This window comes from Morus notabilis, unplaced genomic scaffold (genome assembly GCF_000414095.1).
Source record: "Morus notabilis unplaced genomic scaffold, ASM41409v2 Scaffold206, whole genome shotgun sequence".
Lineage (NCBI taxonomy): Eukaryota > Viridiplantae > Streptophyta > Magnoliopsida > Rosales > Moraceae > Morus > Morus notabilis.
This window is the reverse complement of record NW_010365213.1, coordinates 74,485-87,646: the sequence shown is the minus strand read 5'-3', so window position 1 is coordinate 87,646 and position 13,162 is coordinate 74,485. Positions and strand designations below refer to the sequence as shown.

At 33.0% G+C, this 13,162-nt stretch overlaps 2 protein-coding genes across 5 annotated transcripts; both read right to left on the bottom strand.

The window, feature by feature from the left end:
• Window positions 1–294: 294 nt before the first annotated feature.
• On the bottom strand, window positions 295–3,329 carry LOC21404367 (spore wall protein 2). Of its 4 annotated transcripts, none has more exons than XM_024171898.1 (3): window positions 2,994–3,329; window positions 2,460–2,598; window positions 295–993 (listed from the first exon to the last, which is right to left on the bottom strand). In XM_024171898.1, the coding sequence occupies exons 2-3, from the start codon at window positions 2,580–2,582 to the stop codon at window positions 493–495; spliced, it is 624 nt and encodes a 207-aa protein (XP_024027666.1). In that variant the 5' UTR covers window positions 2,583–2,598; window positions 2,994–3,329; the 3' UTR covers window positions 295–492. The 4 variants fall into 4 exon arrangements, with proteins under 4 accessions (XP_024027666.1, XP_024027665.1, XP_010105857.1 ...); XM_024171897.1 differs by having other exon boundaries at window positions 3,005–3,329; XM_010107555.2 differs by having other exon boundaries at window positions 3,029–3,328.
• Window positions 3,330–9,268: 5,939 nt separating this feature from the next.
• Window positions 9,269–11,954, bottom strand: LOC21404365 (ABSCISIC ACID-INSENSITIVE 5-like protein 3). Its single transcript, XM_024171880.1, has 2 exons — window positions 11,232–11,954; window positions 9,269–9,364 (listed from the first exon to the last, which is right to left on the bottom strand). Exons 1-2 carry the CDS (start codon window positions 11,952–11,954, stop codon window positions 9,269–9,271), a joined length of 819 nt encoding a protein of 272 aa, XP_024027648.1.
• Window positions 11,955–13,162: the final 1,208 nt, after the last annotated feature.

The window sequence follows — 13,162 nt, the reverse complement described above, 5'->3', positions numbered from 1 at the left end:
TTTTTTTCGTTTTCTGATTTTCACAAAAAGACAAAAACGTTTTTGGTTTTGTTTTTTAAAAAAAATTACACCAAACACGTTTTTAACACCCGTTTTCATTTTTTTGCTTTGAAAACCGTGAAAAACGAAAACGAAAACACAAACAAACAAACAGGCCCATATGTTTTTTGATTATATGGAATGGAAACTGCAAGTGGACAAATTTTATCTGAAGACATTCTTTTTATAAGATTCAAAAGTGAAATAAAAGGATTAGCCAATTAAAAATTAGCTTCGCAAACATTAACAATTAACTTTTTCTAAATAGAGGAATCTCCGAATTCCGATCTAGTGTAGGAAAGTGGGAAATTATCTTCAAATATATATTACAACGAAATATGCTTGCTGAAATACAGGGAAAGCAGCCTAGTTAAACAGTTCTAGCTCATTAAGAGTTGAACGACAATCCAGAGGACTTGATTGTAGACGCAACATTGCAGTAATTTTTCTGTTTCACTTCTTCCTCTTCTTTGGGGGCTGAAGAGCCTCCTCTTCTTCATCATCTTCATCATCAATTGGTTCCTGCTCTTCTACAATATCTTCTCCCTCATCATCCTCTTCATCATCCTTATCTTCATCATCCTTATCTTCATTATCTTTATCTTCATTATCATCCTTGTCATCACCGTCGTCGTCATCATTACCACCGTGGTCATTACCATCTTGGTCATCTTCATCCTCTCCGTTTTCTTCGCCATCTCCTCCACCATCCACTCCTCCAGGGCCTTCTTTGGAATCATTGCTGTTTCCATTAGGGTTGTTTCCAGCACCTCCTCCCTCCTCAGAAGAAAAGTCCTCCTCACCATCTCCCAAGCCGCCGTCCCCACCACCGTCGGTGTCATCACCGTCTCTGTCTTCCCCGGTTTCCCCAGCATCAACTGCTTTGCCCTGGTACAACTCGTAGTAGTCTTCCCCGCTTTTGGGTCCAGTAAACGTTGACATCCCAAATGACTCCTGAAACCATATGATGAAAAACTCGAGCTTGGACGTCAAGGAAGTTTTTAAACGCAATATAATCAGACGTGTTGATATTTTTTAGTTCAATCTCGCTAGGGCGAGTTGGTCACATGGAAAAACGACAACAATTAATCAGAAAAGGAGGACAAGGAACGATCTATTCAATGGGCATAGTTGGAGAGTTTCAACGTGCGAGAGCTTCACACAATCTTTACCTAAAAAAGTTCCACAAGAGTTATCGGCAGGAATTGTTGTTTAAGATATTGAATTACTTTTTTAATTACATGATCTGTGAGTAAAGCAATTATGTGTTATGCGTAATAAATTTTTAATGTGTACATTTACATATCATATGTTGAAAAATTAATTCCGTCATTAAAACAATGGTTCCTCCTAGGAAACTAAAATAACAGTTATAACCATAAGAGTTCCAAAAAAAAAAAAAAGGACAAGTAGGTGTAGAAAATAAGAGAAAAGATGCATACTGCTAATTGCCCCCTGTTGTATAAAAGACGACTACATAGACCACAATGTGAACCAGCAAATACATATTCATTGCTAGTTGAAATTTGTTTTATCGATGAAAAAAAGGTAGTTGAAATTTGTCAAGATTTCGTCGTGCTGTTACATGGACAAAAAAGTGATAATGGTCTAAATTAGATTGAGACTTGAGATTCCAAAGTGTTGGGAGACATCGACAGTGATCCTAGAAAGGTTATATTTGTTGTGCCATAGAAAAAATTTGAAAAGAAAAGGGCATAGGTGTATTTGCATTTTGCACTATCTCATTATTATTATTATTATTTAACTATTTTCGAGTAGGGACGACTTAAGTATTTACTGTCTGAACGAGATTATTAAAAAAAAAAAAAAAGTCTTAACAGAGCAATCGAATATTCGAATGCTATTCGCTTCCCAATTACTAAAAAAAAAAAAAAGAAAAATCTAAAGTTAACCAAGTTGCATACCGCAAAAGAAAAACGAAAAGAAAAAAAAAAACCCACCTTAATAAAGATATATTTTCATTTTTATGGAGTAAATGGAAGTATCGTTTTCCTCCTTTCTTTTTGGGAAAGATCAGGGCCAACGTTGGGATTATATTATTCTCCCAAAACCGGACCCACCGAAATAGTGAGTCCACACAACAACCATATCTATGTTTCACTCGGTTCTTCATTTCTCTCCATCAAAAGAAAAAAAAATAAAAAAAAATAAAATACAAAAATCCAACTACCAAAATAATAATAATAATAATAATAAAATAACGTAACATCACAACAAATATGACATAATTTCCAAACTGAGAAAAAAAAAATCTCAATTATCAACTCAGAAAAAGAAAACATAACATAATATCCAAACCAGAAACAATAATACAAAAGTATTATTTCAAGGAAATTTTATTATTTTTTTTAACGTAATTATTCGTAATTTATGAAAGAGAGAAGATAATCGAAGCTTACTTGGGCCGAGGAAAAGAGGGCCGTAAGCAAAGCTGAGGTAAGCAAAGTGGTGGTGGCTTGAGTAGTAATAGTAGCCCCGGCGCACGTTAGCATAGAGCCATGGTTTTCCGTTTTGGTCTCCATTTGTACGGACGCGACCCTGTCAAGTGCCAAGCAGACAAGATCACTCACTCACCGTCAGATCTGTTCCCCTCTACGGTCCCACCGTTAGATCTGGCCACTAAATCACCAAAAACTCACGCAAAACAAAGGGAAGAAAGAGAAAATACAGAAGGAGAGTTTTTTTTTCTTAATAAATAAATAAATAAAACTTGGAGCTTCGGTATATGAAATAGTAGAAATCGGGGAAACTCTAGAGAAGAAAAACAGATGAATTTGTTTTGCTTCAGATCTAAGAGGAAAATGTTCATGAGAAAACGATAAATATTGTTCTAAAAGCGAGAATTAGAGCAAAGAAAGAATCTACGTTAGTAATTGAAAGGAAAATGAACGAGAAAGCAAAGGAAAGTGCGGGAAAATTCGTAAGCGTAGAACCTGAAATTCACCTGGAAAGGGAAATTTCGTCGTACCTGCTAATACTGTGGAAGAGAGAGAGAGAGAGAGGAGAGAGCGAAACCAAGTGAGAATTTTTATCGTAAAACACGAAGCTTTGTTCTACTCGCTGGCCAATTCCAAGAGTCAATAAGCTAGCGTTGAAATAACTATTGTTTTCAGCCGTCAGATTTTGATCTTTCCTCTCCTGAGGAAAGAACCTTTCGGCTAGAGAGAGAGAGAGAGAGAGAGAGAGAGAGAGGAGTGCCCGAACAGTTGAAGTCAGTGAGAAGAAGGCCAATTGGGTTGGGTGCAGTGACAAGGTATCGTGATTCTCAGACCTCCACGCGAGTTTACCAAAAAGCCCTTCTGTACGGTATGGGAAAAGAATAAGAATTCATATCTACCATAGGTAAAAAGAATTCTTCTCACACCAAGCCTTCTCTTATATTATTGGATTACTCCTCTTGTCGCGATGAGATTTATCTACATAGACAGGTGTCTAACATAGGGCTTATTTAGACGAACTCACTTTTGTGTCTAATAGGACAAATAAGACTGGTCTTTATTATTATACTAATTTGAGCGACAAAAATGCTATTTATCTTGTATTTTTCTTTTTAAATTTCTATTTGAAATTATTAGTATCAAGTATGATTAATAATATTTTAACGCCAAATTCCTTTTTTTTTTTTTTTTTTTTCTAATTATATCTTATTATGAACTTATATCTGTACAACATTGCATTTCAAAGTATAGAGATGCGGACTTATATAATTGTAATTAATTTAAACTTGTTTTTAATTGAAATCTAATATCATGACCTTTTTAAAATAATAGTGGAACCTATGAAATTATGAAACTTAACATATCTAATTAATGGTGATTGGACCAAAATAAATAAATTTATATTCTAATATATAATAATAGTTGAATACAAAAATTTGAAAAAGTAAATACACATTCTCTTAATATAGAGATTCATAAATATTTTTTTTTTGAAAATAAATAAAAAAATTTAAAAGTAGGCATGGTCTTTGAAAGCATGTGGAAATAGGTTGAAATAATAGTTGAAGCATGAGTTGTTAGAGAATAAATAAACCATGTGGAGAAATATTGATCATTGCATTCAAAGGAAAAAAAAATGATTAATGTGAACCATTGGACTTTTGGTTAAATTATAAAACTTGTTCAACCTCCATGAAAAAAAAAAATTGTTCAACCTCATTCTCCTCTCTTATAAATCTATAATATTATTTTTTAGAATTTTACTATATGATATGAAAAACTTGTTCAACCTCCATATATATATATATATTAAAATATGTCAATTTTACATGTAATTTTTTTGGTTTGATATCATTTAGATTTAATGTTTTGAAAAATGCTTTATCTATAGGTATTTCTTATCAGAAAAAGCTTTTTTCTTTCTCATCAAAAGAAATAATTTGTGTCAATTTTCCTCTTGTCCGCTTCTTCACATTGAAATGATAGGGTTTACTAATGTAATGGAAATGACCTAATCTAATCATACTCGAATGATGAGGTCTTAAAATAGGATTGTGAGGTATTGAACCTTAAGCCCATTGCGGAAGGAGAGTAAAGAAAGACGTCTTTATTGTTATACTAATCTATGTCTTCTCACACAAACCTTTTACACATAATATTTCATATCTCACGGATGTATATGTTTTTGAATGTTGGATCAAAGACCCATCAAAATAATTTATATATAGATGCATAAATATATTTGTGTGTGTGTGAATGTGACATTCAGAAACATGTACAAGCAAGAAACATAACGTAAAATTGATGTTTGAGGGCTGTAAAACTGTGACAAATAACTTTGGTACTATCTTGTATAAATATAATGCTACATTTCTTGCTCCTATATATTATGGTGAAAGTATAGTCCTCCGAACAATGACCTTATATATATGAGCACATAAATACGTATGTACATACGTACGTGTGTGTATATATTTATATGTATATATCAACACACAAACATGATGAAGAGTTGAAATTGGAAATAAATTAAATGAGAAAGTAAATGCTTGGTGAATTTTGGGTATATAACATGTATTATTTGAGAATTCTTAACCTACTCATAGTTTAAGTCAGTGGTTAAATTTTTAACGGATATATATTAGAAAAAAAAATTATGTGTAGCGTACTGTAAATTATTAACGCAGACACTAACATATCTATATTGTTGAAAAATTAATCCCACAGCTAATATATAAGTTCTCATATTATATATAATATGCCCTTTTCATCCTTCAACCACAATATATGTTAATTAGACCGTTCTATCCATCTCCATTTGACAGGAAAATCCAATTATTTTCTCATATATATAAATATTAATAATTTTCCTCCTAATAAAACTGCAACCATATTCTTCGTATTAATTCTGTAAATTCAAAATTGATCTTACTCAGTACCATCACAAAGGACACTGTTCCCCCTCTTAAGGTATTACTTACACTGCCACTTTGAGAAGCACAAAGAAAAGAGAGATCAGAGAGATAAAATGGAAAGGAATATAATCCCAATAAAAGCTAAGGAATATAGTGATTATACGTGATGAACATCATAGAAAGTCTTGACAAAATTCCAAAGGCATATATTCTTTCTTTAGGCACTTTTGACTCCTTGGCTTTTCTTCACTCTACCACCAACTACAAGCAAGCAAGCAAACATAATTCACGTCCCCTAGCTGTGACATTTGATCATGGGTTCTATGAGCAAAAACATTCCTGAGCATACACTCTACTTTCATTTTATCGGAAAAGGAATGTTCTTTTTATGACTTTATTGATCATCCTGCATTCCCTTGGCCTATGTTTATTATTATATACATGTATGTATAAGTTGGAGAGTGTATACATGTATTTGTGTACGTATATTTACATCAATATTAAGGGAAAAAGATAGAGCATAATCTTTATAATCCCTTTCCTTTCTAAAGGGCAGCATTCCTGTAGATTTACTCATTGAAGTGAGTTCCAATTTCACCCGTTGATGCCGGGTTCACTTTTCTTAGAAAAAATGAAGAATTTACTCTTACTGAGTCTGAGCCTTTACCCCTTATTCTTAATAAATACCCTTTTGTTAATGTAATTATTTGGCTAAAAATGTTATGAATCAAAAGTAGATAAAAATCATGGCCCATGCACTTTTAAAAAGTAGGGAAATAGTAGAAAATATGCCAATATGAAAAGCTTAAGAAAGTGTATAGGCCAATTTTTAGTTATAGAAATTAATAGGCCATAACTTGTCAAGTTATGGTTCATAACCAGATAAGTAATGGATAAATTTGTCAAGTTATGGATAAATTTGTCAAGTTATGGTTCATAGTCAGACAACTTATGGACAATAACTTGTCAAGTTTCATAACCAGACAAGTTATAGACGAAAACAGTAATTTGGCATATTTATTAACTTATGTAAACTATTGACCTATTAATTTTAATTCATCTCAAGTATTAACCTATTTTCCTCTTTCTCCTTAAAAAGTATTTATTAAGATTACCCATTTTCTTATCTTTCAGTATGGGCCAACTAGTTAGAGGAGGAGAATATGGTTTATGGGGTTTAAAAGAGAAAAGTACGTTTCTTTCCAAAAAAAGAAAAGAAAATAAAAGAAAAGTATGTGGTGGTTTTGTACAAGCTTATTATTTAGCATTTTTAGCACAATTGTCTCCAAATTTATCGTGGTTTAGTAAATTACCTCTTAAACTTTTAATTTTAACAATCAATCCCTTGAACTTATAAAATTATTATAACGTGCCCCATTTTACTAAATTTGTTCAATTTTTTATTAGATTTAAGGGATTAGAAGTTGATGAGTTGAAATATTTGTATTACATTTGAATCGGATGTTTGAATTTTTTGTCTAACGTGCTTTTTCGGCACTAATTTAACACAATCATCTTCAAAATAAAATACATTGCAATAATTTTATAAGTTTAAGGGGCAACTTGCCAAAATTAATATTCAAAGGGCAAGTTGCTAAAACCATATAAGTTCAGAGGGTAAATGTGTAAAATACCCTATTATTTATGTAATTCTAAATAATTAGATGTCATTGTGGCCTTTTATTACAATTGTTTATTTTTTAATAAAGGGGCATAAATAATATTTTCTTATCACCATAAGTGGTATTTCTGGTTTTGTCCATTTTAAAACCCCAAGTTTTCCTTCAACCAATTTAATGGATTTGAAATGTGGAGACAATTTAGAAAATGTTGCAATTCACTTATTCTTTTATGCCATTCCTTTTAATTCTGTCTTTTTAAAGATAATAATACATATTAAAAAAGAGGGGCAAAAATCTTTTATTGTTTAGAAAAAAGTGCGTACATTTTTTGCTCACTTAATTACTATATCCTATTATTTTCCATTAAATATAACGGAGGTTAGAACAAAAGAGAAAATTAGGGTAGATTTTGTTTTCTTTTTGCTAATCAATTAGCGTAGAAATTTAGAAGTATAGAAAGTCGACATGGCGTAGCATATAATTTTCTTTTTAATGGGAATAAGCATATATATAAATTCGACATTATAGAGATGCACTAAGTTCATAAATGATAAAATCTTATACTATTTAACAAAGGGTATCTTTTGCTTTAGATGGGTGTTCCTCTAGATTTTCCTTAGCCAAACGTCATACCAAAAAGTCTCGATTGATTTTTGGCGTTCAAGAAAAGTTTTTACCAGAAAATGTAACACCAACACATTTAAAATATCAATTATATCACGAGACTAGTACATGGTTTGTCATGATTTTGTATAAGTCTTTTATTTATATCATTCTAAATAATTGGATGTCATAATAGTCTTTTCTTTTCACTAATCTAATAGTAATTATTTATTTTTTAGAGAAGCGGCATAAATAATAATTTTTACTATTTTGAGTGGAATTTTTGGTTTTTTTTTCTCTCCCTTTTATCTCATTAAGTTCTGATAGTACTCATAGTTAAGCGTCAGTATCCTATCGTGATTCAAGGGGTAGTTCACAATGATACTGAAAATACTATTGACCGTGAAGTATCCTACTGTGATACTTTATGGTCGCCAACGAAAACTATCGGTATCCTTACTGCGGTAGTTTGTGACTGCCACCTGCGGTACGGGAGGTATCCTATTGTACTACCAACAGTATCCATTATTGTCGCCGTTATTCCATATAAAGTACTCGCAAAATCAAGCTCCGAGCCTGCGATACTTCTGAGCAACGAAAATCTCTGTGCGGTGTCGGATGTCACGGATACGGTACTCCGGATCAAAAGCTTGGGAGTCGCAGAATTGAGGATCACTTCGTAAGATCCATGCATCGTTGTTATCGCATGACTCCAGCATCGCATCTTCGGGATTTCATGGCTGGATCCGCACAGTGCAGTGCCAACGTCCACTGATCTTTTTATTCTTATGGAGCTACGTTATTCACTGCACCGCTGCAACAAGGTTGGATTTGCAACATCCACCGGTCATGTGTGTTAACTGCGTTCGCCGGAGCTAAGTGATCAGACGAATCTACGACATCCAGCGGTGTAACTAAGTAGAAATTTTCTTTTTTGGTAAAACTCAAGAGACCTATGGCAGGATATGACATATTTGCAATTTGAGTGAATATTAAGGTTAAGAAAAAATCAACGCAACGTTTTCAGTGAAAATGGCATAATCTGCAACAATTTTTACCGCGTGGAAAAAGTCTATCCCATATCAGATCAAGTAGCAGTGCGCATAATTTTTTTCAAAAAAAAAAAAAAAAAAAATGAAGTGTTTTATAACTAGCTAATTTTGTTTAGAGAAATTTAGAGGAACACCCATGTAGTAAGGGATATAAAGATTTAAGTACTTTTTTTTTTTTTAATAATATAAGATTTTCATCCTCATTTTCTTCCTTTAAATGTGAGAATTTTACGAGACCGTCACAAAACTAAAGAAGCAAATTAAGGGGTAGATTTTCTAGTTTTCTCTTTTGTACATAGATGATCTATGATTTGGTGCATGTTAGTAGGTTACCTTTTTTTTTTCCTCAACTTGGTGCATGTTACGTAAGAGTATATGTATAGATTCTCTACTTCTTGAGTTATTGGAGACTTCTTTGCACATGACTTTATTTTCTGTCAAGGAAGAGAGAACAAGTTTTTCCTTCCAATCAAACGAACAGAGGGAAGAAACAAAAAGAATAATTATATATATATATATATATATATATATTTAGCTGAAGAGAATGACTAAGTAAATGAATGTGTTGAAAACAGACGCTAGAAGGTAGCTGAGCTGGTCCGTCGCAATTGGTATTTGAAATCGAGAACGTTGTTATTTTGACTCCGAGGTAAGTCATGTATCTCCATAATTTCCTGCAACCAACAAATTAAAATCAAGAACAACCTTCTAGTCCGTGTTTTCAATACATTTGTCAACTATTTGCATGCTATACTCTATAACTGAGACTGAAAAATAAATACGTAAAATAATTTGCTTAATACAAACTAAATGGAACTGTTTACGTGTGTGCATATATACATATATATGCGTATATGATTTACTTGCCAATGCAATCACTTATCAACAACCCGTCTCTTTTTTTTTTTTTTTAGGAATAAAAATCAAAAGTGTATATCAATTCTCGATATTGTTTAAGCATTTACTGAATGAGCAACTTTGAATTTTATACTCTAATAAAGAGGGACGGAGTTAGAAAGAATAATCAGCGAGACGTGATTGATCTAATAAGGTGAGGCAAATAAAGAGATATAAAATTTTAAAAGATGAGAATATAAATTTACAAAATTGATATACAAAATTAAAAAGAAATGGCCGTCCATCCTCGTACATGGGGTGGCTCCACCACGAGAGTAGATTTGATTTGGGGGTTCTAACTCTAATGTTTCTAATCAAATGCTCAAAACCATAGTTATCAGCACTAGTCTTTTTATATATGTGCCAAGCCAAATCAAGTCCTCTATCAAGCAATATTCAAGCACACTCCCAAAGATAAAATCAACATTTATTTATTTTATTCACTCTCTTTTTCTCAGAGTTGAATTCCACGAAATTAGCTCTACTGATCGACAGTGAAATCTCCCACTGCCCATCAGAGATATCGCGTCTCTCTTTAGAACTAAAAAAATCAACATTAACACATTTGAACAAAGGATCAATATGTTGAGAATAAAGCAAACAAAGGAAAATGTTTGAGACCGGTTTTTGCAATTTGTAATGGTACCTTTCTCAGTTTGAGCCGGCCATTCCGTTTCCTCAAGCGATACACTTCTTGCTCCAACCAATTTGTATGGGCCTTAAATCATTCAAGAAAAAAAAAAAAAAACGACATTTAGAAAAATGCGCAATGTGTGAACTCCTTGCCGATAATTACAAGTTACTAACGCAATTATTTCTTGCTAAGCAATAATAAATATGTGTATTACTACTCATTACAAAGAAATATATTTTCAGGACGGAATTTTTATTTTTTTTGGTCAGAAAATGCAATATATACCGACAAAATTTCGTCAAAAACGATGACATATATCACAACTCATTTCGGGCCATTATTATTATTGTTATTGTTATTGTTATTGTTCTTATTATTATTGTTGTTATTCTTATTATTGTTGTTGTTATTCTTATTGTTATTATTATTATTCTTATTCTTATTATTATTATTATTATTATTATTGTTATTATTATTATTATTATTATTATTATTATTATTATTGTTATGGTTATTGTTATTGTTATTATTATTATTGTTATTGTTATTATTATTATTATTATTATTTTCAAATTCAGAATGGGGATTTAAGCTCTATACCTTAAATTTAGTCACGTTTGAATTTACTACTAGACATTATCTACAGTCATCTAAAAAAAAAAAGTATTATAACCCCTCGAATTTTATCTCAAAACCACGCATCTCTATATTTTTTTTTCTCTCTAACAAATTCACCCCTCTCTAAATCACTCTCTCACCTTCTCACTCCCTCAATGTCTCTCTAAATTTTTCCACTCTCTGAATCTTTCTTGACAAGCAATAATTATATGTATCCCTAGTGCTAGTAATTGTTTTGTAACATATCTGATATCTTCACAAGTAACAACTAAGTTTTATTATATTTCTTGACATGTCTAACCTTTTCTTTTTTTTTTTTTTTTTCGTTAAGAAAAGAATGTAAATTACAATAAAAATAAAAATAAGAATGAAAAAGAAGCTCCAAGTGAAACCTGCTTTCTTGCTCTTGACCTAGCAGCGGACTCACGGTTCTTGATCATCCTCTTCTGCTTCTTTTCAATGTTTTTCTCCGTCAAATCATCTGAACACAACCGACTCCTTTTCTCCGCCGCCTGATAATCCAAAGACGTCAATGGAAACTCCGGCATAGAAGTGCAAAGCTTGCTCTGATCCGAGTAACCAACGTCCAAAACCGAGCTCTCATATTCCGAAACCGGGCAATATCCCGAATCCACCATAGTCATCTGCTGCTGCTGCTGCTGTTGCTGTTGTACGGACGCCAATTGAAACTGCAGCCAATCTGCCTGCTGTGACGCCGCAATCATCGGATCATTAGGCACGACTGGCTGCACATAGTCCGGGATTGCGCTTAGGTTTTCGACGCCACTTCGAGCTAAAAAATTCTCGATCACATCCGTATCTCCTAAAGTACTGATCAGCTGTTGCTGAATCTGAACAGACTGTTTGTCGTCCTCGAACGTTCTCATACTCAACGCCCCGCTGGAATCGAAATTCGCGAAAAGGTGCGAAGCGGAAGAGGAGGAGGAAGAAGAAGAAGAGGAAGAGGGACATGATGAAGGGTTGTGATGAAACTGCATTTCTTCAATGGATATCTCGTCCTTAAGAAGCTCAATGAAACGCACGTTGTGGAAATTACTGGGTTTTCCTTGGAAAGTTTCCAAAGAGAGACTCTGCGCTCCATTTGGAGACACCATTAGTGAGTCTACTCTCTAATTTCTTATGAAGAATGGTCAATTAATTTAATTAAGTCAGTCGGTTAGACTCTTTCTTTAATAATTAAAAAAAAAGTAAAGGAAGAAAAATCTGAGCCGCCAAAGATATCTAAATCAGCCAATAAAAACGGTCTGTTTTGTTGAAGACGATCTCATTTTCAGCTCGATATATATATAGAGAGAGAGAGACTATATCTAACTGACCGACCCGATTTTGTTGCTAGTTTTATGGAGTTATTGAGAGGATGAAGTTGGAGACTCGACTAATGAACTAACCACCCCAATCTCACATACACACACTTTCTCTCTCTCCAGTTTCTTTTGTATCAAGCATTGTGTTTTTTTTTTTTTTTTTTGAAAAGTCAAGCATTGGTTTTTAGTTTCTACCCAAAATTCGAAAGCTGATTTTCCAAAAATAAAAATAAAAATAAAAGTTGTAATAATAATAATCGAAAGGTGATGTTTTGAAAAGGTTTTAGCTACCGATCATCTGATTTTTGGCACGTGTGGCAGTTATGACAGTTAAGTCGGAAACATCATTGGGCCCATTAGACCACTTCTGAGGCTGGGCTTCTGGATGCCACCATGCCCATGCCCATGTCCGGCCTGTTGAAACATGAAAGCGTGGCAACTAGTAAGTCAGCTCATCTCTACTACTTTTGCTAGATGATTATTTTTCCCCCTCGATAGAAAGGATATCTTTGGTGTTATCTTGTCTAAAGAAAAATTTAGTCCACTTTTGATATCGTTCCAGCAAGTTTTACTTATATTCTTATTATATAAGTTAATATGGTTCAGCTGTATATATTATATGTACAAGTATTTTCCACATTATTAAGAAATCTTGAGATTTATGTGGCATCTCACTTCTACAATTTGGCCTATTACTTGTCGTTGCTCGTCGCAAACAAGTAAATATTTGTGGCGTCGCAAATATTTTCATAAAACTAAAAAATTAATGTCATCGCCAAAACGTCACATGTTGTCACAAATAATAGCTTGGCACCAAATCTCATATGGCGCGAACTTTTACCACCAAAATAATGTCACCGCAAATAAAATTTATTTTATTTTTTTTCCCGAGCAAAAAGGATTATTTTGGCGGGTCGCAAAATGTTTTTGCGATGACATTAATGTGTGTCGTTGCAAAAAGTGATTTTGTATTCCCTCAGTAAAATAGAAGGCGGAGA